General features: G+C 39.0%; 1 protein-coding gene across 1 annotated transcript in view; it reads right to left on the bottom strand.

The window, feature by feature from the left end:
• Positions 1 to 1,311: 1,311 nt before the first annotated feature.
• The window catches only part of TAFA1 (TAFA chemokine like family member 1), a 228,533-nt gene continuing 207,716 nt past the window's right edge, over positions 1,312 to 22,128 (bottom strand). Inside the window, exons 4-5 of the mRNA XM_074878764.1 lie at positions 6,444 to 6,568; positions 1,312 to 1,606 (exon numbers count right to left, since the gene is read on the bottom strand). Of these exons, the coding sequence (XP_074734865.1) occupies positions 1,589 to 1,606; positions 6,444 to 6,568 (143 nt within the window). The 3' untranslated portion in view covers positions 1,312 to 1,588. The remainder of the gene's footprint in view (positions 1,607 to 6,443; positions 6,569 to 22,128) is intronic.

Below are 22,128 nucleotides of genomic sequence, written 5' to 3'. Positions count from 1 at the left end.
ATTTTTCTGCATGAATAAACCCCCTGAAATTAATTGGACTGCTCACAAAAGTGCCTGGGAATGTAAACTAGACTTGGGCATTTCAGTCCTCAGATCTGATATTTCTTCAGCAACGCAAGGGCCAGGCTTCATGGTGAACAGCAACAGCTTAGCTAGAAATGTGAATTCAAACCTCTTGCAGTGAGATCAATGTCTCTGTGGACGTATTCTTGCTGAAGAGCATCTCAGCTGAATTCACCTTCATAAGACACAGATTAAAATTAAACTGAAATAAACTATTCCTGAAATGAAAGCAGGGCTCAGAAACAGTTTGCTTACCACAAACTGTTGTGTGTTTGCTGTACCATGGAATTGCTCACGTGTATGCTTTTAGCTGGTGACAAATGCACTCAGTGAGGATTAGCCTGGCCTGCAATGAGGGAAGCTTAAATTTAGGTTGCTCTCCCACGTGTGCTGTGGGATAAGAACACACAGCCAGGCAGTCCCTTGTGTGCAGGTATGCCTGAGCATTCAAGATGTCCACAGAGGCATTCGCTTAAGCTGAAATGCTTGTTCACCAATTGCAAATGGGCTCGTAAAAAAGCAAACCATATGTAACAGCCCTCTTGGATGTTGGTCTGGAAAGAAATAGCTTTGTTGTTGTTTCAAAGAATTAGTGAGCCAACAACGCAAAGCTTTGGAGTTGGTTACTGGGTTTTTACTGCAGTCTCTACGAGCTATACAAAGTCTGAAGACATTGTACGTACAGTACATCTTTAATAAGAAGGGAGCTCACAGTCTACCAAACTCTGCCAAATAAACCTTTAATACATACTGTACTTCACTCAGTAGTTGTCCATCTCTTCTTCATGGAATATCTAACAGCTCTAAAAATATTTTCTTGGAAGAGAATAGAATTATCATTGTTATATATCAATCAAGTATGGTTAATGAAGCAAAGCCAGCATGCTAGTATTGCACAAGGGGAAAAGCCTCCAGAACACAAAGTGGAACAACAAATGCCCTCAAAATTCTGTCAAAGGGAACAGGAAGCTCTGGATGCCGCATCGGTAGGATTCGTGTAGCTCTTAGGCGTCCTTGTACCGCAGCAGGTTTGCTTTGCCTCTTCACTGCCACATTTCTCTCTGAAACAGGTAGGGATCTTCCAGACCATTACAAAAAAAAAAAAAAAAAAAAAAAATTACAGCAGCTGCAGCAAAGTGTGGTACTATTCAATTTCTTGAAGAGTGAGGCTTTTATTTCAAAATATCATATATTAATATATATATATTTATATATATATACTTTAACTGGTATAAAGTAAGTTGTAGATCCAAACTTAGACTGTTGTTTGTACTTCGCAATGTCGGGAACTTTACCAAAGGAACCATTTTCTTCATTTTTATTTTCAGCTGTCAAAAATCGGGGGCATTATTTCCACTGAATACTTTCTTTCACACAGTAAAGCCACTGTTGTTATCTGGTAAACAGTCAAAGTGCAAATAAGAAATCCATTTGGCTTGTAAATGCTGAGATGGTTTTAAACTTTCAATACTTTGTCCTCATAAATCAGCAGGGCTTTCACTGTCTCCATGAAGACGGCGCTCTGTTAGGTCCTCGGGTGGATCTGCAGTAAGAAAGTGAGAAAGAGTCTGTTATATAAAATATGTTATGGGAGGAAAGAAAGACCCAGGCTTCGTGGCACTTTGCCCTGCTTGTGATATAGCTGAGTTTCAATTGCAATATTCTGGGGGGGGGTTCTTTTCTCTTGGGGCTGCAGGGATTTAAGGATGTGCAGGAAGCAGACCCTGCACGACCTCCTGCCCGTGCCGTGGGAGGTGTGCATCCATCACCTGGGCTGGTGGTGCAAGAGATGCCAGGACAGCTTTGGGCATGGGGCCATGCTCACCCCAGCCTTCCACCCTGCCCTGCTCAGAGTGATGCTAGTAGCTTCTACTAGACAAGGACATGCAGATGGATCCATTTTTCAGGTTCATTTGGACCTCCACCAACCCACTTACCCAAAGAGGGGCAGGATAGGTTTGACTAGCTATATAACAGACTGGAAAGTCTGACTGGCCTCATCTACTCACCTTGGGTGAGATAACATGGCCTGCAACAGACCGTAAACCCATCACTCTTTATGACTAACACCACAATTGATCTGAGTGAGCACACTAATGGCTTGAAGAGGAAACACCACCGCCCAGAGTTTTTTTTAGGATGCTGAAATAAGAACAACTGACCAGAAGCAAGAATAGCTCTCTTGAGGAGAGGTTTTTGTTTCTTTCCTGCACTGATACACACAGAGGAATGGCACAAGTGATTCGATCCTTTGCTAGACGACTAGGTCAGCAATGAAACTCAAATAGACTTGAATATGAGCAGGCTCAGGCATTAAATCAGGGCTACAAATTATTAGCTAAGCACTCAGTGATATGATGAAATGCAGCAGTAAGTCTTGTAGCAAGAGATATTTACTATCTTCTGCTCTACTGCTTTGAACTGACCTCTTAATTACAGAGATTGTTATCACAAAAATAGAGGGGTTTCTTCACTGCACTAAAGATTAATCTGGAAATTATCTGACATATTAACTTAGTTGGACAGCTTAAAAATAGAAAATAAAACTCTGGGTTCATTTACCATTTCCTTCCTTTCCCCAGTTCCCATTTTCTGCTCTCCTGGTTTGCCACTGACAAGTGAGGCTACTGGGTTTTATCTCTTGGGGATGAATACATCCCTTTCTTGTGTGTACACCGCCTTATGAATTTCTGTGGTTGATGCAGGAGCAAGGAATGACAAGGGGCCACAGTGCCAAGGGGCCATGGGCACCTCAGGTTCTATTTACTGCAACATGAGACGAGCAGTGGCTGCTAAGAAATGTGATGCTCAGGTCCCTCGGGGCACTGTAAGATGGCCTGCATTTCTCTGATGGAAAAATATATGGTAAACCAAGTATTACTCTGGAAACTGGGGGACGGGTGGGCTGTAATGGAGGGCTCAGGCTGTGAAGCTGGAGAGATGCTCCGAGCTGAGCTGCTCTGCCAGTCCTCAAGTGCTCAACGCTTTCATTTCCATCCTTCACAGTATCAGCAGAAAAACAGCTTGTTGCAGTATATTGAGGGCTAGTACATGAATGCCAGGTGTTATTAGTGTGGATTACACAAAAAGGGTATTTTGCAGGGCAGTGTGCACATAAGCCCAGGCAGAAAGCAAAGCCATGCACAGAAAGTTGTATGTAGACATCAATCCAATAGCAAGAGCTTGTGAGTGATTCCTTCACTCAGGTGGGAAGTGACAAAACATTGGGGTGCATGAAGAGCCATGTTTTTGTGGTTTTCAGTAGCTCTGGCACCTACAGGCTTTTATGGGCCCTTGTGGGCACCATGTCCCAGCATCCAGACTGAGACAGTGCTCTTGCATTTCCCCTGGTGCTGGTTGCTCTGCTGAAATGCAGTGATGCGATCTCCAGCCAGGTCCTAGTACAGCTCCAAGAGTGACACATTTTTAAGGAAAGCATTGAAACTTATGTTCTTAAAAAAAAAAAAAAAAAAAAAAAAAAAGAGTGAATAGGGATTAAAAAAAGCATTGAAACTGCTCCAAAAATTGAATTACAAAATGATTTCTTTCCAGTGTTTGTCACTTGCTCTGACCATCAATAGCAAACAAATCGATTTACAGAGGCTGTGAGCTTTATATCTTTGGCTTTAACAACTTAATTAGTGAGCTATGCTAAAGGACTAAACACAGGAATAAATGCATGAAAAGGAAGGAATGGAGCATGTGCTGGCGAAGCCTTCGCTGGATCTGTTGTCCACCTTCTTCTGACACTAATCAGTGTTAATCACATCTGAGAACCAACCATGAAATAATACACTACACTGTAAAATTAAATATATTGTGTACATACATGTATGTGTATATATATATACACACACATATATGCTTATATGTGATTTACTGTGGGCCTTGAATAATATACTAATAGGTATTTTAATCCTGTGAAACACAGAAGCGAATGTTTTCCTTGTCAGGACAGCAGCTGCCTAACGTAAATATATTTAGTGTAAGGAAAAACCTTCATTAAAACAGTTTACAGCCTGTGGTGACTTGCTCTACCTTTTTGGCTAATCACCACAGATATATTTAGGAATTTGACTGATTTGTCCTGTTTCTTCTGCTTTTTTAACGTCCTTAACTACATAAATTAGACACACATGGCCCAATTTTGCAGCCTGGATTGGGGTCAATACAGATTATAGTGTAATCTCTTTCTCTGATGCCATCTGAAATGACAAAACAAAGAAAAAAATGCCTGTTTCAGAATCTGATTGCTTCTGTTATTTTTTATTTATGTTGCTAGACTTGACACAGCAGTACAGATTCAAGCAAAGTTTCAGGGATTATGAAGTATAATTTTTGCTTAGAAAATGCAAGAAACAGTTGCTAAACACATCATGTCATGTTGCCTTTGTCAATTGGGTTCTGTAATGATATTTTAAAGCAACAAAGCAAAATACTACTGGAAGCAGCACCATAAGGTACTTCCCTCACAAGCTAATTAAAATAACTCCTGTGGGTAAATGAAGAAATATTTTTTCAGTTATGAGCACTCACTCTGTAAGTATTTAATTTAAATGAAATACAATAATGCATACTGAATAGATTGGACCATACATCTGCATATTAATGAAGCTGCTAAATTTCTAGCAATCACTTCTAGATGCGGGCTATCACCTAAAACTAGTTTATATGTTGACAGTTGAGGGAGTTAAGAGCAGGACGATTTCACAGAAAAAAAGTAAATGCAATTCCTAAATCATATAATTTGCAGACAGACTGCACAAGTATTGAATTATTGTAATTTAACAAAAGTATAACAAACTTCATGTTGTTTATTGCTTCTTTAATATCACTTTCTTCCATTTTAATTCCCCAATTCAGTGGGAAAAATGTTGCCTCACTGAAAAAAGACATGTAGTAAGTTTGTGGTTTGTTTTTGTTTGTTTTTTTTTTTTTTTTTAATTGCACTGCAAAGCACATACGTTAGGGCACATCCTTCCAGTGATTTTTTCAGATCTCAGAAGAGATCAGTTTGCAGCAATAATGACACTGCAGGAAGAAATTGAGTCAAGGAATCACAGTTCCCCCCATGCTTTCTCCTTTGGTCTGGGACATGACGAAGAGATAGTATGCATTCTGTTTTCAGGGGCCACTTACTGCCTTCTGCAAAGAAAACCTCCTAAATTAGTACGTATCCTAGTAATTTAATGTGGTGGTGAGATTAGCCATGCCAGAAGGCATTGTTCAGGAAACCAGGGTTGTAATACAAATCATTCATCCTGGGGTAAATCATATGGAGGGAAAGAAAAGTATTCAGATGGCATGGGGATCAGCTGGGGTAAAATGTCCTTCAACAAAGGGCCTAGAAGACATGAAAAATGGCTAGAGTTAGGATTGTAGAAAAATAAAGAAGTCAGGAAATCATGACATGTTCCTGTGAATTAGTAGCTGGGTATGAGTATGTAGAACTTAATGAACAGGGAAAAATTTCTTGAAAATTTGCTTTTTTTCATCTAGCAGGTTTCAAAAGTTATTTTCCACTTCACTGAAAAACAACATTTATTCATTTATAAAAGTATTTTGAGTTGGCAACCATGTAATTTTCATGGAAAAAAAATTAAATCGTGGTATGAAGACAATTTAATTGAAATTGTTGAATACAGGTATAGGTAGCAGTTTTAAAAAAATGGTTGTGAAACGATTGCTCAATGCAAAAGAAAAACTAGTATCTATTTTTGAAAAACACTTTTTTTTCCGAAGGTAATCTCATAGTGGGAGAAGTTTAGCCAACTCATTCACACTCTCTCTCTTTGCAGCTATATCTCAACATTTTCCTAGTGAAATGGTGAAAGTTGTCATCACCTGTTGGCCTGTGTTACCTGAATCTTCAGCATCTCAAGAGTAGGTCACTAAAGGATGCATGGGGCTAGAGCTGCTCTGAAGTAACACCTGAAGTACAGATAGTGAGTTGAGTTCTCAACACAGTTTCATGCTACAAAGCACCTGTACAGCTGCTAATACAGATGTGGCCTGGAACAGCCAAGGAACGAATGTAGGATCCAGCAGATCCTTTTGATGTAACATTCTTCCCTTTAGCCACCAGAAAGGGACTCAGTGATGTGCACTGGCTTTTTTTTCTGAGGTGACAGTGTGTAAGAAAGTGACCTGGTGATTCAGCAGCTCCAACCTGCCTGTTATGCCTGGACCCAGCTGACAAGCCTGAATCCATCTGAACTTTTGCTAAATTATGGCCAGAAGCATTGGGTGGCTGGGGAGGTGTGCAGTGATCTTTAAAACTTTTACAGCAGATATGATGATGGAAAAGACATGTGAGAGCAATCATTAGTGACTTCCTTTTCTATGACGACCTCCTGGGTATAGACAGAAAGACGACTTACTCTGGTGGTTTTGATTTTATTGCCAGTCGCACACATCCATCCAGAATTATCAGGCAATGTCTTACATTCCTCTCCTTCTAGGCAGGGCTCCATCTCACACCACCATTTCCCAATCACTATTGAAGCTAAAAGAGAAAAGACAACGTTCACAACTGTGTTATAATGAAAAATCTAATTAAATAATATCTCAAGGCATTTAAGAGGCAATGTCCCTTCTAAAGCCTTCAACTGAAATTTAGTTGCAAGGATTTCGCATTTAATTACTTGTTTTGCATCTTATATTCTCCAAGACTGCTTGCCATAGCTTCTTTATACTTGAAATCTAGTTTACTATCATGCTGTGCCTGCGGGGAATACTGTGATGGCAGCAATACTGCTTCAGACCAAAGGACCACCCACCCTAACAGCCCATCTTTGTGAGTGGCCAGTCTGATCTTTATGGACATACATAAGAACAAGGTAAATTGAAAGAGATTTTTTCTCAGAACATTCTCCAGGTCTTCAGGACTTGTGGCTCAGGGTACTGCAGAATAAACAGTCTGCTTCACTTTCAGTACCTATAGCTGTCTTTTTCTTCCACAGATCTGTGCAGAGTTTTTTGAACCCATGCAGACTTCTAGCTTTCACACTATCCCATGGCAGAGAGCGTCACGACTAGAAATAGAAGGTAAGGTGACACTGAACAGCAGCAGAAATTTAGCTTGTTGAAACATGATTATGAATTTTATAGAAACCATATTATCTCTAGGAGTAACTTCTAATTTCCAAATATTTAACATTGTAAATAATGTCAGTGTTTGGATCTTGTTGTTTGAATTTAATTGGCACATATGTTTACAACCTTGAGTGTACCTTAATGAAGTTTCTTGCCTGGGAATTGGTATCTGTCTATGACCTTAACTGTATCTTAATGACAATTTTTGTCTGGGGATTTTGATAAACTTTAGCTAACCTTGCAAACTGTGGCTAGTTGGTGCATGAGTGGCTCTGCCTGTGGTTTGTTTTCCCTGGCAAGAATTAAGTTCATGGTTGCACTCATGAAGCCTAACTGTGAAAACTTCTCACACACTCACTCAAATAGAGATGCTTAACCCGTTCTACTCACCCCATGTAGCTGCTTCAAGCCCATCAAATACCTTTGAAGCAGCAGACTACACTGTATCACACCATTCAGCTCTGGAAAATGCCCTGTTGTGCATGCACTGATTTAAGAACATTTATAATGAAAGTCTTGATTTATTTTTTATCTAGTTGTAATCTGTTTATGCTCACAAAATCCTAAGGAAACACCCAAAGATGTATCTGCAGCTGCTGCTATTGTCCATCCCCTTAATTCACAGCTACTCAGATGAATACAAGTCCCTTCTTCTCTAATCTCTAACATATGACCAATCCACACTGAAAAAATAAACGCACCAAAGCCACAGATACTCCTAGACTAAAAAGTGTATATCACTATTCCATTTCATCATGCAAGAGGAGGCTCTGCATGGCATAGAGAGCAGGAGACTGTAGAAGAGAGAGACTCCGCAATGGACAAAAGAGGCACTCTGACATTTTCAATAACGCTTGGACTACATTCTTGGTTTTGTCTTAGGAGAGGTGTGTGCTAGATGACCACAGCTTCAAACTTATGCATCATCAGCATTATCTACACAGAGTTATACCCATCACTCTATTTTACCAGACCTGCTGTTGTCCCACCTAAGCAGTTGACTTTATTGCTCCGATCCTGATTTACTGGAAATTGTTCCCCTTTTGATCTTGCCCTGAAAGGAAAACTACATTATCATAGGACTGTTCCAATTTAGTATTTTGTTTTCCAGTGCAGCCCATGAAAAATGAACCACTGCCAACACGGTCAACCCTCAGCCACTTTGAACTCTTCTGGCAGCCTCCTGTAATTACCTCCTCTCCTTAGTGCTCCCCTGACTTTCTGACCAGCTTCCTTTGCTGCAGACACACACAGATGCAAGCCAGTAGGTGTGTAATACTATAAATATGTATTTTCAGATGGGAAAATTAGATTCACACACACCCAAAATAAGCCAAATACCATATTCTTTAGGTAAGAATGTAACAGAGAGAAATAATTTAGAGTGGTTAAATGAACACAAAGGTGTGTCATGTGCCCAGAAAGGAAGCTGTTTTTTACATAAAGCTGGTAGTAAACTCTGGGAAATAAAAATGGTTAATATAGAGTGGGAAATCCTGCAAAGAAGGTCAAATATATTAATTAAATTTCACTTTTATTTCCTTTAAAGTGCAATTAAGACTTCCTTTGTAAAGGTATGATCCTTGTTCCTCAGATAAGCTGGACAAACCAGCCCCTGCCACTTGTTGAGGTACGTGGTTGATCTGAGTGGCATATGGTCAAGATATTTGGTGGACCATGCTGGAGTGCATCCAAGTATAGCCCACTTTAATACAAAAGAAATCAGAATGAGAGGGAATATTTATGGGCCAGCTAATTAACAAGAAGCTACTGCAATTCAGGAGTCCAGGTTAGCATGTCTAAAACAGGCCTTCACTTGAAATGTGATTATACCAGCCGACCTGCTGAATAACTGTCCCAACAGGTATATGGTTTTCACCCGCTGAGTTTACTTGAAACACAGGGAGAAACACCTTGGGTTTGAAAGCTCCTTTGGTCTGGAAGAAGAGTTGAGTATGTTGGAGCAAGTGAGCTAAGCTTAGAATAGAGTAGAATAGAATAGTTCAGTTGGAAAGGCCCTACATCGATTATCTAGTTCTCTGTGTTGTCTTTCCTGTTTCTTCTCACAGCTTACACCTCATTTTTATCATGTAATATATAATTTCTCCATATGGACAACACACACCAAAAAACCCCTTTACACCTGGGCTTGCAAGGCAGTTTAATGATGCTATTCACACATCATTTTCAGAAGGGTATCATTAATGCTGCTAACAGTGGAGAAAAGAGATATCTCTCTTTGCTATGCATGAAAAGGCACATGAGGACTGAATCTGTGCTCTAATAATAGACTGTGCAGTGGGCAAACTGAAAAACCATATCCTGTTAAATACTGGCCTTCACAGCAATCATCAGAGCAGAGAATCCTCAGAATACGTGAGAAGAATCCTGCGATATGGAATCAAAAGTGATGATCATAATTATTTACTAGCAGTGCTGCAGCATTAAATAACCATGGAGAAGGATCCTATGGTGCTAGGTACTAAACCCCACAAAACTGAATGCCCTGGCCTCAGGAGTTTACAGTGTAAAACAGAGATACGAGATGAATACAGACTGAGCGGCAGCATGGAGAAGCAATGTTGTTCATAGCAATTAAAATGATCTAAGTACTTATTGATGCTGTTAAATACAGCCCAAGTATTTGGATATTGACCTTGAAAAATAATCAAATGCAAAGTCAGTGCTGAACCTTAATGTCAACTGATTCAAGTCGTAGTGTGCAGGTTTTATATATATATATATAAAAATTTGTGATCGCAGTGCAGTTACAATCACAAGTTAGCCAACCCAAGGGTCCACCAGTGAGTACCCTCACCTGTCGCTACCTAGTATAGCAGGACTGGAGATAAGGTTCCTTTTATAAAAGGGGGAAACTAAGGCCATTTGCAGATGAAAAGCTCCTATTAGTCTTTAATATGTAAGTGGGCAAAATCCTTTGTAAGTCTGAAGCACTACAAAGCTCCCTGTGGTCTAGTCCTCAGCACCATGCTGTGGCAGGGGTGTCTAGAGCCCAATGAAAATTATTTCCTTTGAGTTTTGTGCTTATAGGTTTTCTCTTCTATTAAGAACCTTTTAATCTTTAGGACCGGTTGTCCTTCTTGGATACTGCTGATCCTTTGAGGTCTAAAACTTTCAAAATTTTACACCTCCAGCTCTGTTCAAAGAGGCAGGAAAAAGCTTTAAAATAAATCAGTTTGCTGCGTTTGAGATTAGATACACCTGTATGGGGAGGAGGGGGAAAGTTTCCCTGGGGAATACAATGCAACTTCTCTATGTTTATGTTATGTTGCTCCGAGATGTGCTGAAGCAGTCACGTGACAAAGAGAATTGTTAAAGTTAAGATGTTTTCCCTCTGGGAAGTTTGCATTCAACATCTCCCAAATCCTGAGGAACCTGAGCTTTTCGGTGACCCAAACTGCTAATTCTGGCTGAGAATTAGAGACTCCTGTTAGTCAGCAGTCATTACAGGCTGAGAGTGCTCACATCATGCTGAATTAGACACCTGTAATGTTTTGGAGTGGTTTTCATTGCGTTCTTCTCACTGTCTGGGGAGTACATGAAGCATGGAGTTTTTTCATGCAAGGCTGACTTAACTGGGACAGATACCCTCAGCCATGGGAAAAGAAAAAGGATATGACATAAAAGAGCCTTGACTTAGTCCTGCTACATTTGTGTTTTTTGGGGTTTTTTTTTGTTCCCCAGCTCCTGCTAGTGTAAATAAGGGATTGCTTATATCTGAGTTCAAAAAAATGTCTCTTTTATAAGAATATTAAACCTTAAGCATATAATTAATGGAACAGGGGAGAAAAGCAACTTTCTCCAGAAAATTCTTGAGATTTTTTTTTCCAGTCCAATTTCCACTGTGGTTTTTTTTTTTTTAATCTTTGTTTGCAAAGCTACAGAAAATTTTTGATCAAAATATTTAACTTCTGATGTATTTAGTCTGCATGAATTAACAGACAAAAAAGCATTTGGTTGAAATGGCATTTGCTGATCTTGTGTACCAAACAGAGAAACAAACTACAGATAAGAGATCCAGGCATCAAATTGAATATACGGAAAGAGCAATAGAATATCTTATGTTTACTAGTGTTTACACAATTGTATTGCATTTTAAAATACATTTGTTCCCAAACATAATGCCCAAAGCCTTAGATGGCTGCAGGGAACTTGCAGCTTAGACTGAATGCAGTGGGCTTCAGCTTGCAAAGTTCATAAGAACCTTTATATGTTGCATAAGGGTAGTGACCGCTTTTTGACTTGTTCTTGTGCACCATCTGGAGCACAAAGGTTTGATGCATGAAGAGATCTGGCTGGGGACATTTTCCCCAGTAAAAATTTTTCCTCAGTAACAAATTATTCTATTACAGGGCAGTAAAAATGCATTGAAGACCTTCAAATAGCTCCACCTAAACTGAGATCAAATCAGCATGGAAACACTAACCATTCCATCATCTTCCTCTTGAATCAGGCAATATTTGGAAAAAAATACACAATCCATTTGATTAAAACTTCCTTACTTGTTGAAACTCCCAAACTTGTTACGTTTCACATACTCAGTCTTCAAGTTCTTGCATTAGACTGAAGCTACTCAGTTGTTCAAAGCAGTGAGTAACTGCCCTCTCACAGGTGATTAACAGGACATCAGCAGAGGGTGGTCTGGGAGAAAATGTGCACACCCAGCCCAGAGACGGGCAGGCACTTGCTTGTGTCGTGTTTGCTACTCTGGTGCGTATAAAAAATGCAAAGAGTTTTTTTGCAGATAGAATTCTCCTTTAACTTTTCTGCATTTGTATTTAGGAAATGGCTTTAACAATATGACAAACAATATATGACAATAAGTATAAAGGCATTATATTGAACAATGTAACAATATGACAAAACTCACAGAGTAATATATAACTTTAATTCATGTTTATGGAAGACCCTGAAATATGAAAACAGAGCAAAGTATCATGCATTTTTCAACAGTTTAGAGGGAACATGCTATGTATTAAATTGTTCCAAGATTGCTTCTGCATTTGCCATTATAAAGCCACAGCAGCTATCTCTTTTTGCCTGTGACAAAGTGTACACATTTTGTTTATACAGAAATAGAATACAAAGAATAGAGATATTAGATTGTGCTTCCTCCTGATCATAGGTATCATGTTACTCCAAGGAATAAGAAACAGAGTTCGTTTTCGAAACCAGTATGACACTCGTTGCAGGATGGGAAAGTTTTTACTGTAAGTATAAAGCATTTCATTTTAATCTAGTTTCCACCAGAGAAGATTGATATAAATAAAATTTAAATAGAGAACACATTTCACAGATGCCAGCAGTGAAAAAGACTTTGTCAGCTTAATGAAAAGATATCAATTTTCTCCACTTTATTCAATAAATTGTGAGTCATTTTCTAAATGGATTAGATTAAAGGAAAGTTCAAACTCTCCGTGTGAGACTCTTGCACTGATGGAGACTTTTGGCAGAGGCAATAGCACAGAGGTAGGTAAAATCTTTCAGGTAGTTTTTTTTTTCTTAAAAAAAACCCTGATATAAACTAGAATAGGAGAATCTGTAACCCTGTGCTCACCTTATTCCTTATAAAACAAAATCTCAGAGAATTGAATGAGATGTAGTTTCTCTCACTTTATTGGCATGTCATGGGGTGCAGAATGAATTACTGGGGTGGGAACACACTTTCTAGGAGGATGAGAAAACTGGAGTGAAAGAAAATGTCATATGAAGGGTTATGTATTTCATAAACAGACTGAAATACCATTTACTCTGGGAGTTGTAAAGCAGTAGTCTGATAAGTTAAAGAATACAAATCCGAAACAAAAGATTTCAGCTTGAATAATGCTGTCTGGGAGAAATACAGGATGTTTCCTACAGGGAGTCCATCAAACTATCTGCTTTAATGCAATCTTACTCAATTTTAGAAGCATCAATCTGATGCTCATGCAGTGTAATACTTTGCAGACTTTGATAACAGACCTCTCATAACTCTGGCAAAACTGACATTTCTTCAGTTTAAAATACAAGCACAGTACAATCAGTCTGGCAAGTGATGTCTCATATCTCCTAATTGCCTCAGATCCAGTCCTGCTGAGTTAATTTAATATTTTTTAATTGTAGTAAACATTAAAAAGAGATCATCAAACTACTTTTTTTTTTCTTTTAGAACTTTTGGATCTTTGCAATATTCTCCAAGTTTTGAACAATGTTTTATTAATTCACTGACAGAAACTTTAGAAAGAATTGAAAGTTTTAAAATTTTTTCCCATCCAGAAGTTTTGATTTTTCATTGCAATATATTCAGAAGCCAGAGTAGGATATTTTTAAGAGTGCAATATGTGTCTGAACAACTCTGTGGGCTGCACTAAAATATACTCATAAAATATGAAAGGGCAGATTAGATGCAAAGAATCCATGAACAATTTCCATTTGAGATCTGCATAAACCAGCAAAAAGGGTGCTAATTCGACAGCATGAGAAGACTCACTAGTGAAAAAGCACTTACATTGCCATTTTCTAACAGTTGGCATACTGTTAGGTAAATTGGAAAAAATTACATAAGCATGTTGTATACTTCCCTCATAACAATATGACTAACAGAGATGGTGTTGCCTAATGGCCTGAGAATCAGAAACTCCTGAGGCTTGTTTAATCCCAGCTCTGCTACTGACTTTCTCTATTACTACAGGTAAATCATCATATTGCTGTAGCCATTTTCCATTTGTAATTTTATTTACTTAAGAGGATGAGTTATTTTTGCCTTGTTTCCTTGTATGATCCCCTCTGTCTTTACTGAGCTGTTGAGCTTCAACACTGTATTGCAGCAATTTGGGACTGACATTTTTTCTGCATTTGTACAACTAGAAGAATGGTGTCTTGGTCTGAGCCTGGGTTTCTTAGGAACTACGATAATAAATAATTACACTGAAATTATATGAAGTCTGTGTGCTGCCAGAAGGTTTTTAAGCACATGCCTGACTTTCAGCTGAATAGAGATGGTTAAAGAGCAGATTTAATACAAAATAGCTTAGATCTTGCAAAGGAATTTCTAGCCCTCATTGCTGTTCAGCCTGGGAGGGTCAAACACTGCAGCTATGTCATTTTTCCATGACCCTCTCTTTGCACCTTTGGAAACAAATGTTGCTTAGACATATGGCTGAAGGGCATCCATAACTGAAGTCGGACTACAATTTCTCATGGGTGGCACCTTCATGGTGAGTGAACATGCATCTTCACTTCCATGAATGCATTAGAAATGACAGGACTTAAGTCCTCTGAGTACTTATAAAGTGTGTACAGCTGTTCAGAGGTAAAAACCTCAGTTTTGTTAGCTAAGTACACAGATAAAAACATCCTGATTTTACAGAGAACTGTAGAATTTGCAGAATGTTCTTCTGAATCAGGTAGATGTCAGAGATCTCAGCAGCACTGAGTACAGGCCAATAAAAAGCAATTAAGATTTTTCTTGGGCCCTGCAGTTCAACTTGTGAGATCTTTCCAAAATCTCAGGTTTTAAGGTAATAAAAAAATAAAGCCCCCAGACGCTGTCAGCCTTGGAGGCCAAAGGGTTGCAGCACTGCTTCCTAGAGATGGCAGCAGGTCCCAGGTCAGTTGAATTGTGTTTGGCAGCTGCCTCTCAACCCCTGTTCTCTTTTGCTAGTACTGTACTCAGAAGGTGTCGTTGGCTTTTTTAATTAGTCCACATTCCACTGAGCTCAGATATGACCAATGCTTGGCATTTTTTCTCTGACAGTTACGGATCATAGTTGGTATTATACCTGAGCCTTCACTGCATTATCTGGAAGCTTCATTTCTACAATGAAAGCCAGCGCAAGCCTCAACAAAACAGTTTTTTGCAGATATCTGTGGCAGAGAGAAAGGACATGAAATGATAAAATAAACCATGTGTGATAAACTTGTCTCCCCAGAAGTGCATAGTGTATGCTATGACCTTCCAGAGTGTTAGGACACAGCCTTACATTTTCTCTTGGAAATTCTTGAATTCATGCACAACAACATACATTTAAGGTAATTGTCAAGCCGCCCACCCTTATTTATAGTTTTATGCGTGTGAGTTTATTGGTGTTTGACATAACCTCGCTGCAAAGACAGTGGGTCATTTGAGAGCAACCTGCCGACACTAATGAGTGCTAATGAGACTAATGAAAACATGAAATGCTTACATGCAGAGAGCTGAAATGAATGCAGGCGACTGAGGATCCTCTCCCAACCTCTACAGGGAAAATTGATCTTTTGTAGGTTAGGGAGACCCATTGCTGCTATTTATTACTGAAGTTTGGAACTGAATCCATCCCTTGCTGCAGAACAAAGCTGAGTGCAGGCTGATAAAATATTTGTGCAGTGTAGCAGTGTTATTTACACCATATTTGAACAGCTTCTAGATAGCCTAGTGAAAGCTTAATCTTATTGTTATATATTTAATGAAATGCCAAAGAACTGCAGCATAATTATACATTTTTGGAAAGACAATAGGAAGCTGCTTATAAATATTCACACACATTTCAAACCAGGGTTGAGGACTGGTTTGCCATCAAAGAAGAAAAACGTCTCTGTGCAATGTTAATTTTTCATTAATAATAATTCATTAATAAAGTAAATGAATGAGTTGAAATACAGAGAGAGGAGCCAGGCTGTGAGATGAGGATAAGGGAGGTGCACAGAGGTTTGTGGGTGGCCTTTATATATAAATACACCCATATATATATGATGAGTTGCTGTGGTGATATTTGCTCACACAGCCAGCATTGCTGGGAAATGACTGTGTTGAACCAAAGATACAATTGCTATGACTTTGTCGCTCACGATGGTGGAAGTGAGCACCCAAGAGGAACCATTATTGCCTGCTTTTGCATTAGAAACCAATGAACTGTGTCTGATCCAACAGTTACTGAAGAAACAGGAGAAAAAAAAATCCTCCATAGTATTTGTGGGCTTTGGACCAAATCTGGTGTCTGTAAAAGTCGCTGTTTGCTCAAACATGAATCCCCTGCGCTGCAGGGGGCTGGGTTCAGCGAGGTGGAAGGGAAAAGCTACAAGTGGGCTCTGAAGGGTGAAAGTCTATGATGAAATTTTGACTGAATGAGGTGCCAGAAACATAGCTTAGCAGCAAAACCCTCTATGAAAGAGCACTGAAAATTAATAAATTATATAACTGTAATGCATTTATAAGGCATAACAAAGCATGCATAATATATTGGATAGTTATCAGTTATGAAATTAAATTCGGGTGTACTACTCGGGTATAAATTGTGTAGTATTTGTCTCTTATTGTTTCCAGTCCACAGAGAATTTCCTGTAAATAAATAAATAAGGAAAATTCTTCCCTTGAATCTACAGAAATTAATAACACATAATGTGGTTATGTGTTATTAGTCAATAAAAACCACCTTTTTTTTCTTTGTATATGTTTATCGGTTTGGCTTTTTTGTTTGTTTGTTTGTTAAATGCAAACTATTATATTGTCGCTGTTTTTCTCTGTGAAAAATACTAAAAATCTCTGTGCTTTAAAGACCTAAGGTTGAATTGCTAATCTTAGAAAATGCTGGAATATGTGGCTGTGGTTCCAGGTGTCTCTCTGTAATAGTGAGGGCTGTCAGGTGGGTACCTGCTGCTGAAGAAAGTGTATGAGGACAGAACCACTGGCAAAAGAACCACAAGCAGAATAATTAGAGATTGGCATGAGCAGTAAAAGGATGATGTTTCTCCTAAAATTTGGGTATCAAGGAATTTTTGTAAAAAGGGACTGCTAAGAGGTATGAAGTACATGAAGCCATCTGCTATTTTTCCCTTAGAAAGGTTGGAAAGAGGATAACAAACAGAGCTGGAAAATTCCTGAATCAAAACACTCCTTTTGAGCTCATTATAAGAATGTGAAGTCCTAAAAGGGTCTGAATATCACTGCTGGCCTGACAGTCTTGCTGGGTTGAGTGGCATTGGCAGATTCAGCAATACATTGAGGTGTGTGATTAAACACAGATTTCAGCCATCACTTCAGTGAGTCAGGTTTGCAATTTTATAGGAGAACCCTTGCTTGAGGCATCATCCTTTCAGACAGGCTGACCCGACCATGCGAGGATGGGGTTGGGTGTGAGTAGCTCTTTGCTGGCATTGCCATGGTGGCAGAATGTAGCTCTAGAGGGACCTTCTTATTTTTCCCAGTTCCACTAGCGCAAGCACCTACTGGTGTGGTCATACTTATGTTGGAAAAAAACCACCCACCATCACACATCTTTGTCCTGTAAAGTTGCCTAAATAGTCCATGGATGGCAATTAAAACACTTTTCATGTAGCTGAAGTTCATCTGTGCTTGACCTAATGTCATAATACACTCTTGGTACGTTCTCTTTCCTCTGAAATGTTCTGGCTGTTGTGCCCTGCAGCCTAATAAAATATGCGCAGATCTATTATCCAATGGACACATATGCAGAAGAAAAACAGTCTTCATTAATCGCCTGTTGGCACATGGCTGTTTGATTTTCAGAGTAAAGTGATGTGGGTCAAAGCCCTGATGAGCATCACCCACGGATGACCCAGGGTGCCTGGGAAAGGATGGGAGCAGCTCTTTGCTATTGTCTGTATCCACCAGCTATTTTCAGACCACATCAACTACAGAAATATGTTTACAGCAGACTGGTTTACAGCTGGTGGAGTGCTATTTAATCCCCCACCAACCAACAAACTCACACTGCAAGCTAGGGTCAGGTGCCCTGTGCTTGCATTGTAGGGATGATTCAGTTTGAAATGATAAACTAAGGGAGGTTTTATTGTCCTAATGATGGTACTATGAACTTGCATGTGGTGTGCCACTTTATGCACAGTGGTACCAAAAGGCAGAGCTTGCAAATTTCTTTAGGAGGCAGTTTAGTTAACTTGTAATTATCTCTGCTGTGAAAAGATGATATGGTCCAAATTCTCTACTGTGGTATATATAATACACCTATAGAGCACTTAAATCTCCACAGTCCAGCTCTTGAAATTTATCTCAGAAGGGCACTGTTTAAAATCTGTGTGGAGGAAGCTGTTTTCAAAGGTTAAGTTAAATGAGCCAACTGCCACTCCACAAGGCAATTACTGATTTATTAAAAGTGTTGTATTCATTGAAATCTCTTTGTTCTGTGATGTAAGACAAGTCTAATTTTGTTTTAAAGATTAAAGGAACATTTGTTTTTTGTAAACAAATCCCTAGCTACTATTACAAATTACATCATGCATAATCTTGACATGATAGATTTGGAGATATTTCAGTGCAACAATGCCAGTGCAATCGGAACAAGAACTGTGAGACTGAACAAAAATTGATGAATTGAGCACACATTACTTTGTATCTCATATCATAGCTTAATTACTGCTTCAATATGCATGGAATAAGAGAAGTAACTCAATTATAAAAGCTTATCAGCAGGACTTAAAAACACTGAAATTCATGAGTGGATATTAAACTGACCTTAACTGACAAGCTTTTCTTTGAAATTATGTTTTCCTTCAGTGCTCATAATGCTTATTTACTCTGAAACATTTTACAGAGCTGAGAAGTCTGTTAATGGGCACTTGAAATTTCATGGCCATGTTGGTATTGGCACAGCTCATTTCTTTTTGCCTCCATTCAATTTAACTCCGAGTTGTATTATTTTAAAGGATGAAAATTCACTACCATTTACAGTGGTTTTTTCCCCCCTTTTACCTTGGAAGAGTCCCTGGATTGCACTTCTAAGTAAGTCTTTTCTACAAATAATTTATATGTTGACCTTACTCTGTTGTCCTTAGAGTGAGTAATCCTGAATTTATACAAGGATCATTATTTCCTATGTAATACACAAGATGTGCTCTTGAAAAAATAACCAGATGGAAGGAGCTGTGAGTCTTAGACTCCAGATACTCCAGGAATCTCGTGCATGCTCCAGTCAGATGGTTGTTAGCTATGAAGCTGTAAGCTCTATTCTCATCACTACAAATAGGAGTTTAACATTTTATTTTTCACAAACATCTGTCCTTGTTCTACTTGATCTCATTAATGCTCATACAAAATGAATGTAAATGGAGTCTGAGCATGCCCAGCGCAAATTCTTTTACAAACCTGAGCATGAATTAGCTAAAATGCTTTGCAGAATATGTTCAGCTCTGTCAGTTACAAAATGTATGCAAGCAGCTAAACAAAGATACCGAGAATCGCTATAGTTACTAGCAAACTGAACAGGAAGTTGATTTAGATGAAATTTTCTAATACTCCTTGTTCATCTTTTTAAAGCACTTTAAAACTGCACAAGGTTAAAATAGCTGCGTTTTCTTTCTAAATAGTCATCTCCACGAATAATTGAAACTTAAAAAGTAGATCAAATAGGAAAGATAATTGGCCAGTGAATCCCCTAATTCTGAGCATTACATTGCAGTCCTCATGCTAGTGAGATTTCTGCTTTAGCAGTGGTCACCAGTGGAAAAGAAGATGAAGAGAAGCAGGTGAGTGGGCAAGTGTTGGCAAAACTGTAAAGGCTGGATTTGTGGAGCTAATATAAACTGTCATTGCTCATAGAGGTGAGTCTGTCTTTACAAGTGATTTGGTTTTATCAACCATCATGAGTTCATTGTCTGAGGCTTTACAGCAGGAGCATCTCCTGGTCTATCTTGCATGACCACAAACTGACTTTACCAAGTTCTCAAGACACCCACGTGTCTACCTCAAGATACTCCTTGAACACAGGACAGTTAAGAAAAAAAAAAGCACATGATGAAGGGGATCATCATCAGATGTCTCTTCCTGTTTAATCAGTTTAATTATCCATTACACAAATTCTGCAGAATATAAAATGGCAGCTGCCATTTATAATGTGCAATGTCCTCGGCAGCCAGACCTGACCATGTACATGGAGACTGAGACTCAAAAGATGGGAATGTCTACAAAGTGAGTCTTTACCTTACCAACCAACACTGCAAAACTAAGAACTCTGAAGCTTCCTCCCATCTCAAAAAAAAATTCCAGAAAAGTTTATCCAGAGAAGTTTTTGCCATCCTGCTGGTGCCATTTTTAATTTAATTTTGTTTTTTTCCCCTGTCCTTTCATATAAGAAACCCCCTTGCACTCTTCAGGTTGATCTGCCATAGAATTGTAGGATTGATATTCTTTCCAGTACCACTTCTCCAGTATCTGACTTCTCATTCAATCAATCGATCTGTGTGAGTGATTTCTTGTTTCACTTGCTCCAGGTTTCTCCTCAGTATGTCTCTCCCCCCTTCTGCTCATTAATTCAGTCTCCACACCTGTGATCTCAAAGTCAAGGCTGGAAACTGATGGCTCCTCCCATAAGACATTGAACATGGGTAATTAAAGTGACATACTTAATGGAGTGTCATATTTAGTACAAACACTCTAAAACAGAAATGTTATTTCACTTGAAACTTTAGATGCCGATTTTTTTTTTTTTCTGCTACCTAAATATAATGCTCTTACCATAGACTTTGTGATGACAGGCAGTGGAAATGGCTTTGTTACAGAAGGCAGTCTTCAGAGTTTTGTAATTTAACTTTCAATGAACGTAGAATATGATAATTTATTATGAGTGCCTTTTGCATGGGCTTCCTCAAATATTTATAAACTCATTTAAATAATTAATACAGGAGTTTTAATAAACTGTTTATATTCACAAAAAGAATGTAATTTGCAGGAAGGGCTGTTCAGGCACTAGGAAACATGGATAGACCACATGAATTAAAAATAACGGCTTGCATCTAAAGTTTATATGACCTTTTTACAAGTTGCCTAAGGTTGCTTTCTTGGGGTGAAAAAGTGCTTCTGTTGAGATGGTTAAGCTGTGCACTGCACAGACTATTTTAGGAAGGAAAAAAGAATGACCTTCTGTTAGCTTGGGGATTTTCAAGATCAAGGTTTAGCCAAAGAAACAAAATACATTATCTTAATTAAGTATGCCAACATAAGTGTCCTTTTTTTTTTTTTTTTTTTTTTTGAGTAATGGTGGCTGCATACTATTCTCAGGAATGCAGAACCATTTTTTTTATTCATTGGTACAAGTTTGCGATTATCACTGCAGCAGGTCATTATTTAATCAAGCATAAGCTGTCTATACCAACCTGCGACCATCCTAATATGGTTAAAACCAATAAAATCCTATTAACAAAAGCAATTACTTCACAGGAATCCAGACAGCTAGGGCTTTCCCAGGCTGCCTGGGCAGCTGTGATTTCCTCCCTCTGTCTCTGAAGCCATGTTGAGTGCACAGCTCTCGTAGGATACTTAAAAGGATGTCAGATACAGGCTACTGTGGGTCAAAGGGGAGTAGCTCACTCTATCCCCGCTTTCTCCCATATATCCCTTTCTATCAGGCTGTGGGTATTTAGCCTGTGCCGAGGCGAAGGGCCTGCCTTGCTGAGCTGAGCACATACCCTGGCATAGCAGGGCTGTGCTGGCTGCTGGGCAAAACTTCCCTGCTATTGCTGGGCAGGCTCCTTCTCATCCTCAGAAACCAGCCTGGGCCTGATATTTGACTTCTGCCCTGCACCCATAAACGGTTGTTTCCTGCCATCATCTAGTTAAGAAGTAATTGCTATTGCTAGCTCAAGCCACGTCGCTCAATATGTCTGTGGGAAAGGTTGTCTTTTGTCCCAGTATCGTTTATTCTATTTGAGGTTAACTTTAAACTTTCCATGAACCACTTAAGTGCAAGCAGGTGAATGCAGCTCTTTCTAAAACAGAAGCTATTGTAGGTCCATCAGCTCCTGCATGAGCAGTGGCTCTCCCTTATTCTGAGTGCTGTCCCTTTGAGATACCAACTGCTTTCACTGCTCCAGGCAGTGTGAACTCAGAGTCATATCACAAAGCCAAACTATTCATACAGAAATAGCAGGTGGAGAGGAGACAGGTTTTTTTTTCCTCACCTCATTTATATAAGCACAAAAAACTCTGTCCTCTACATTAGAATGGCAATCACAGATATTTCA

This window comes from Strix uralensis, chromosome 10 (assembly GCF_047716275.1).
Source record: "Strix uralensis isolate ZFMK-TIS-50842 chromosome 10, bStrUra1, whole genome shotgun sequence".
Lineage (NCBI taxonomy): Eukaryota > Metazoa > Chordata > Aves > Strigiformes > Strigidae > Strix > Strix uralensis.
The sequence above is the reverse complement of the archived record's forward strand: the minus strand, read 5'-3'. Positions and strand labels throughout refer to the sequence as shown.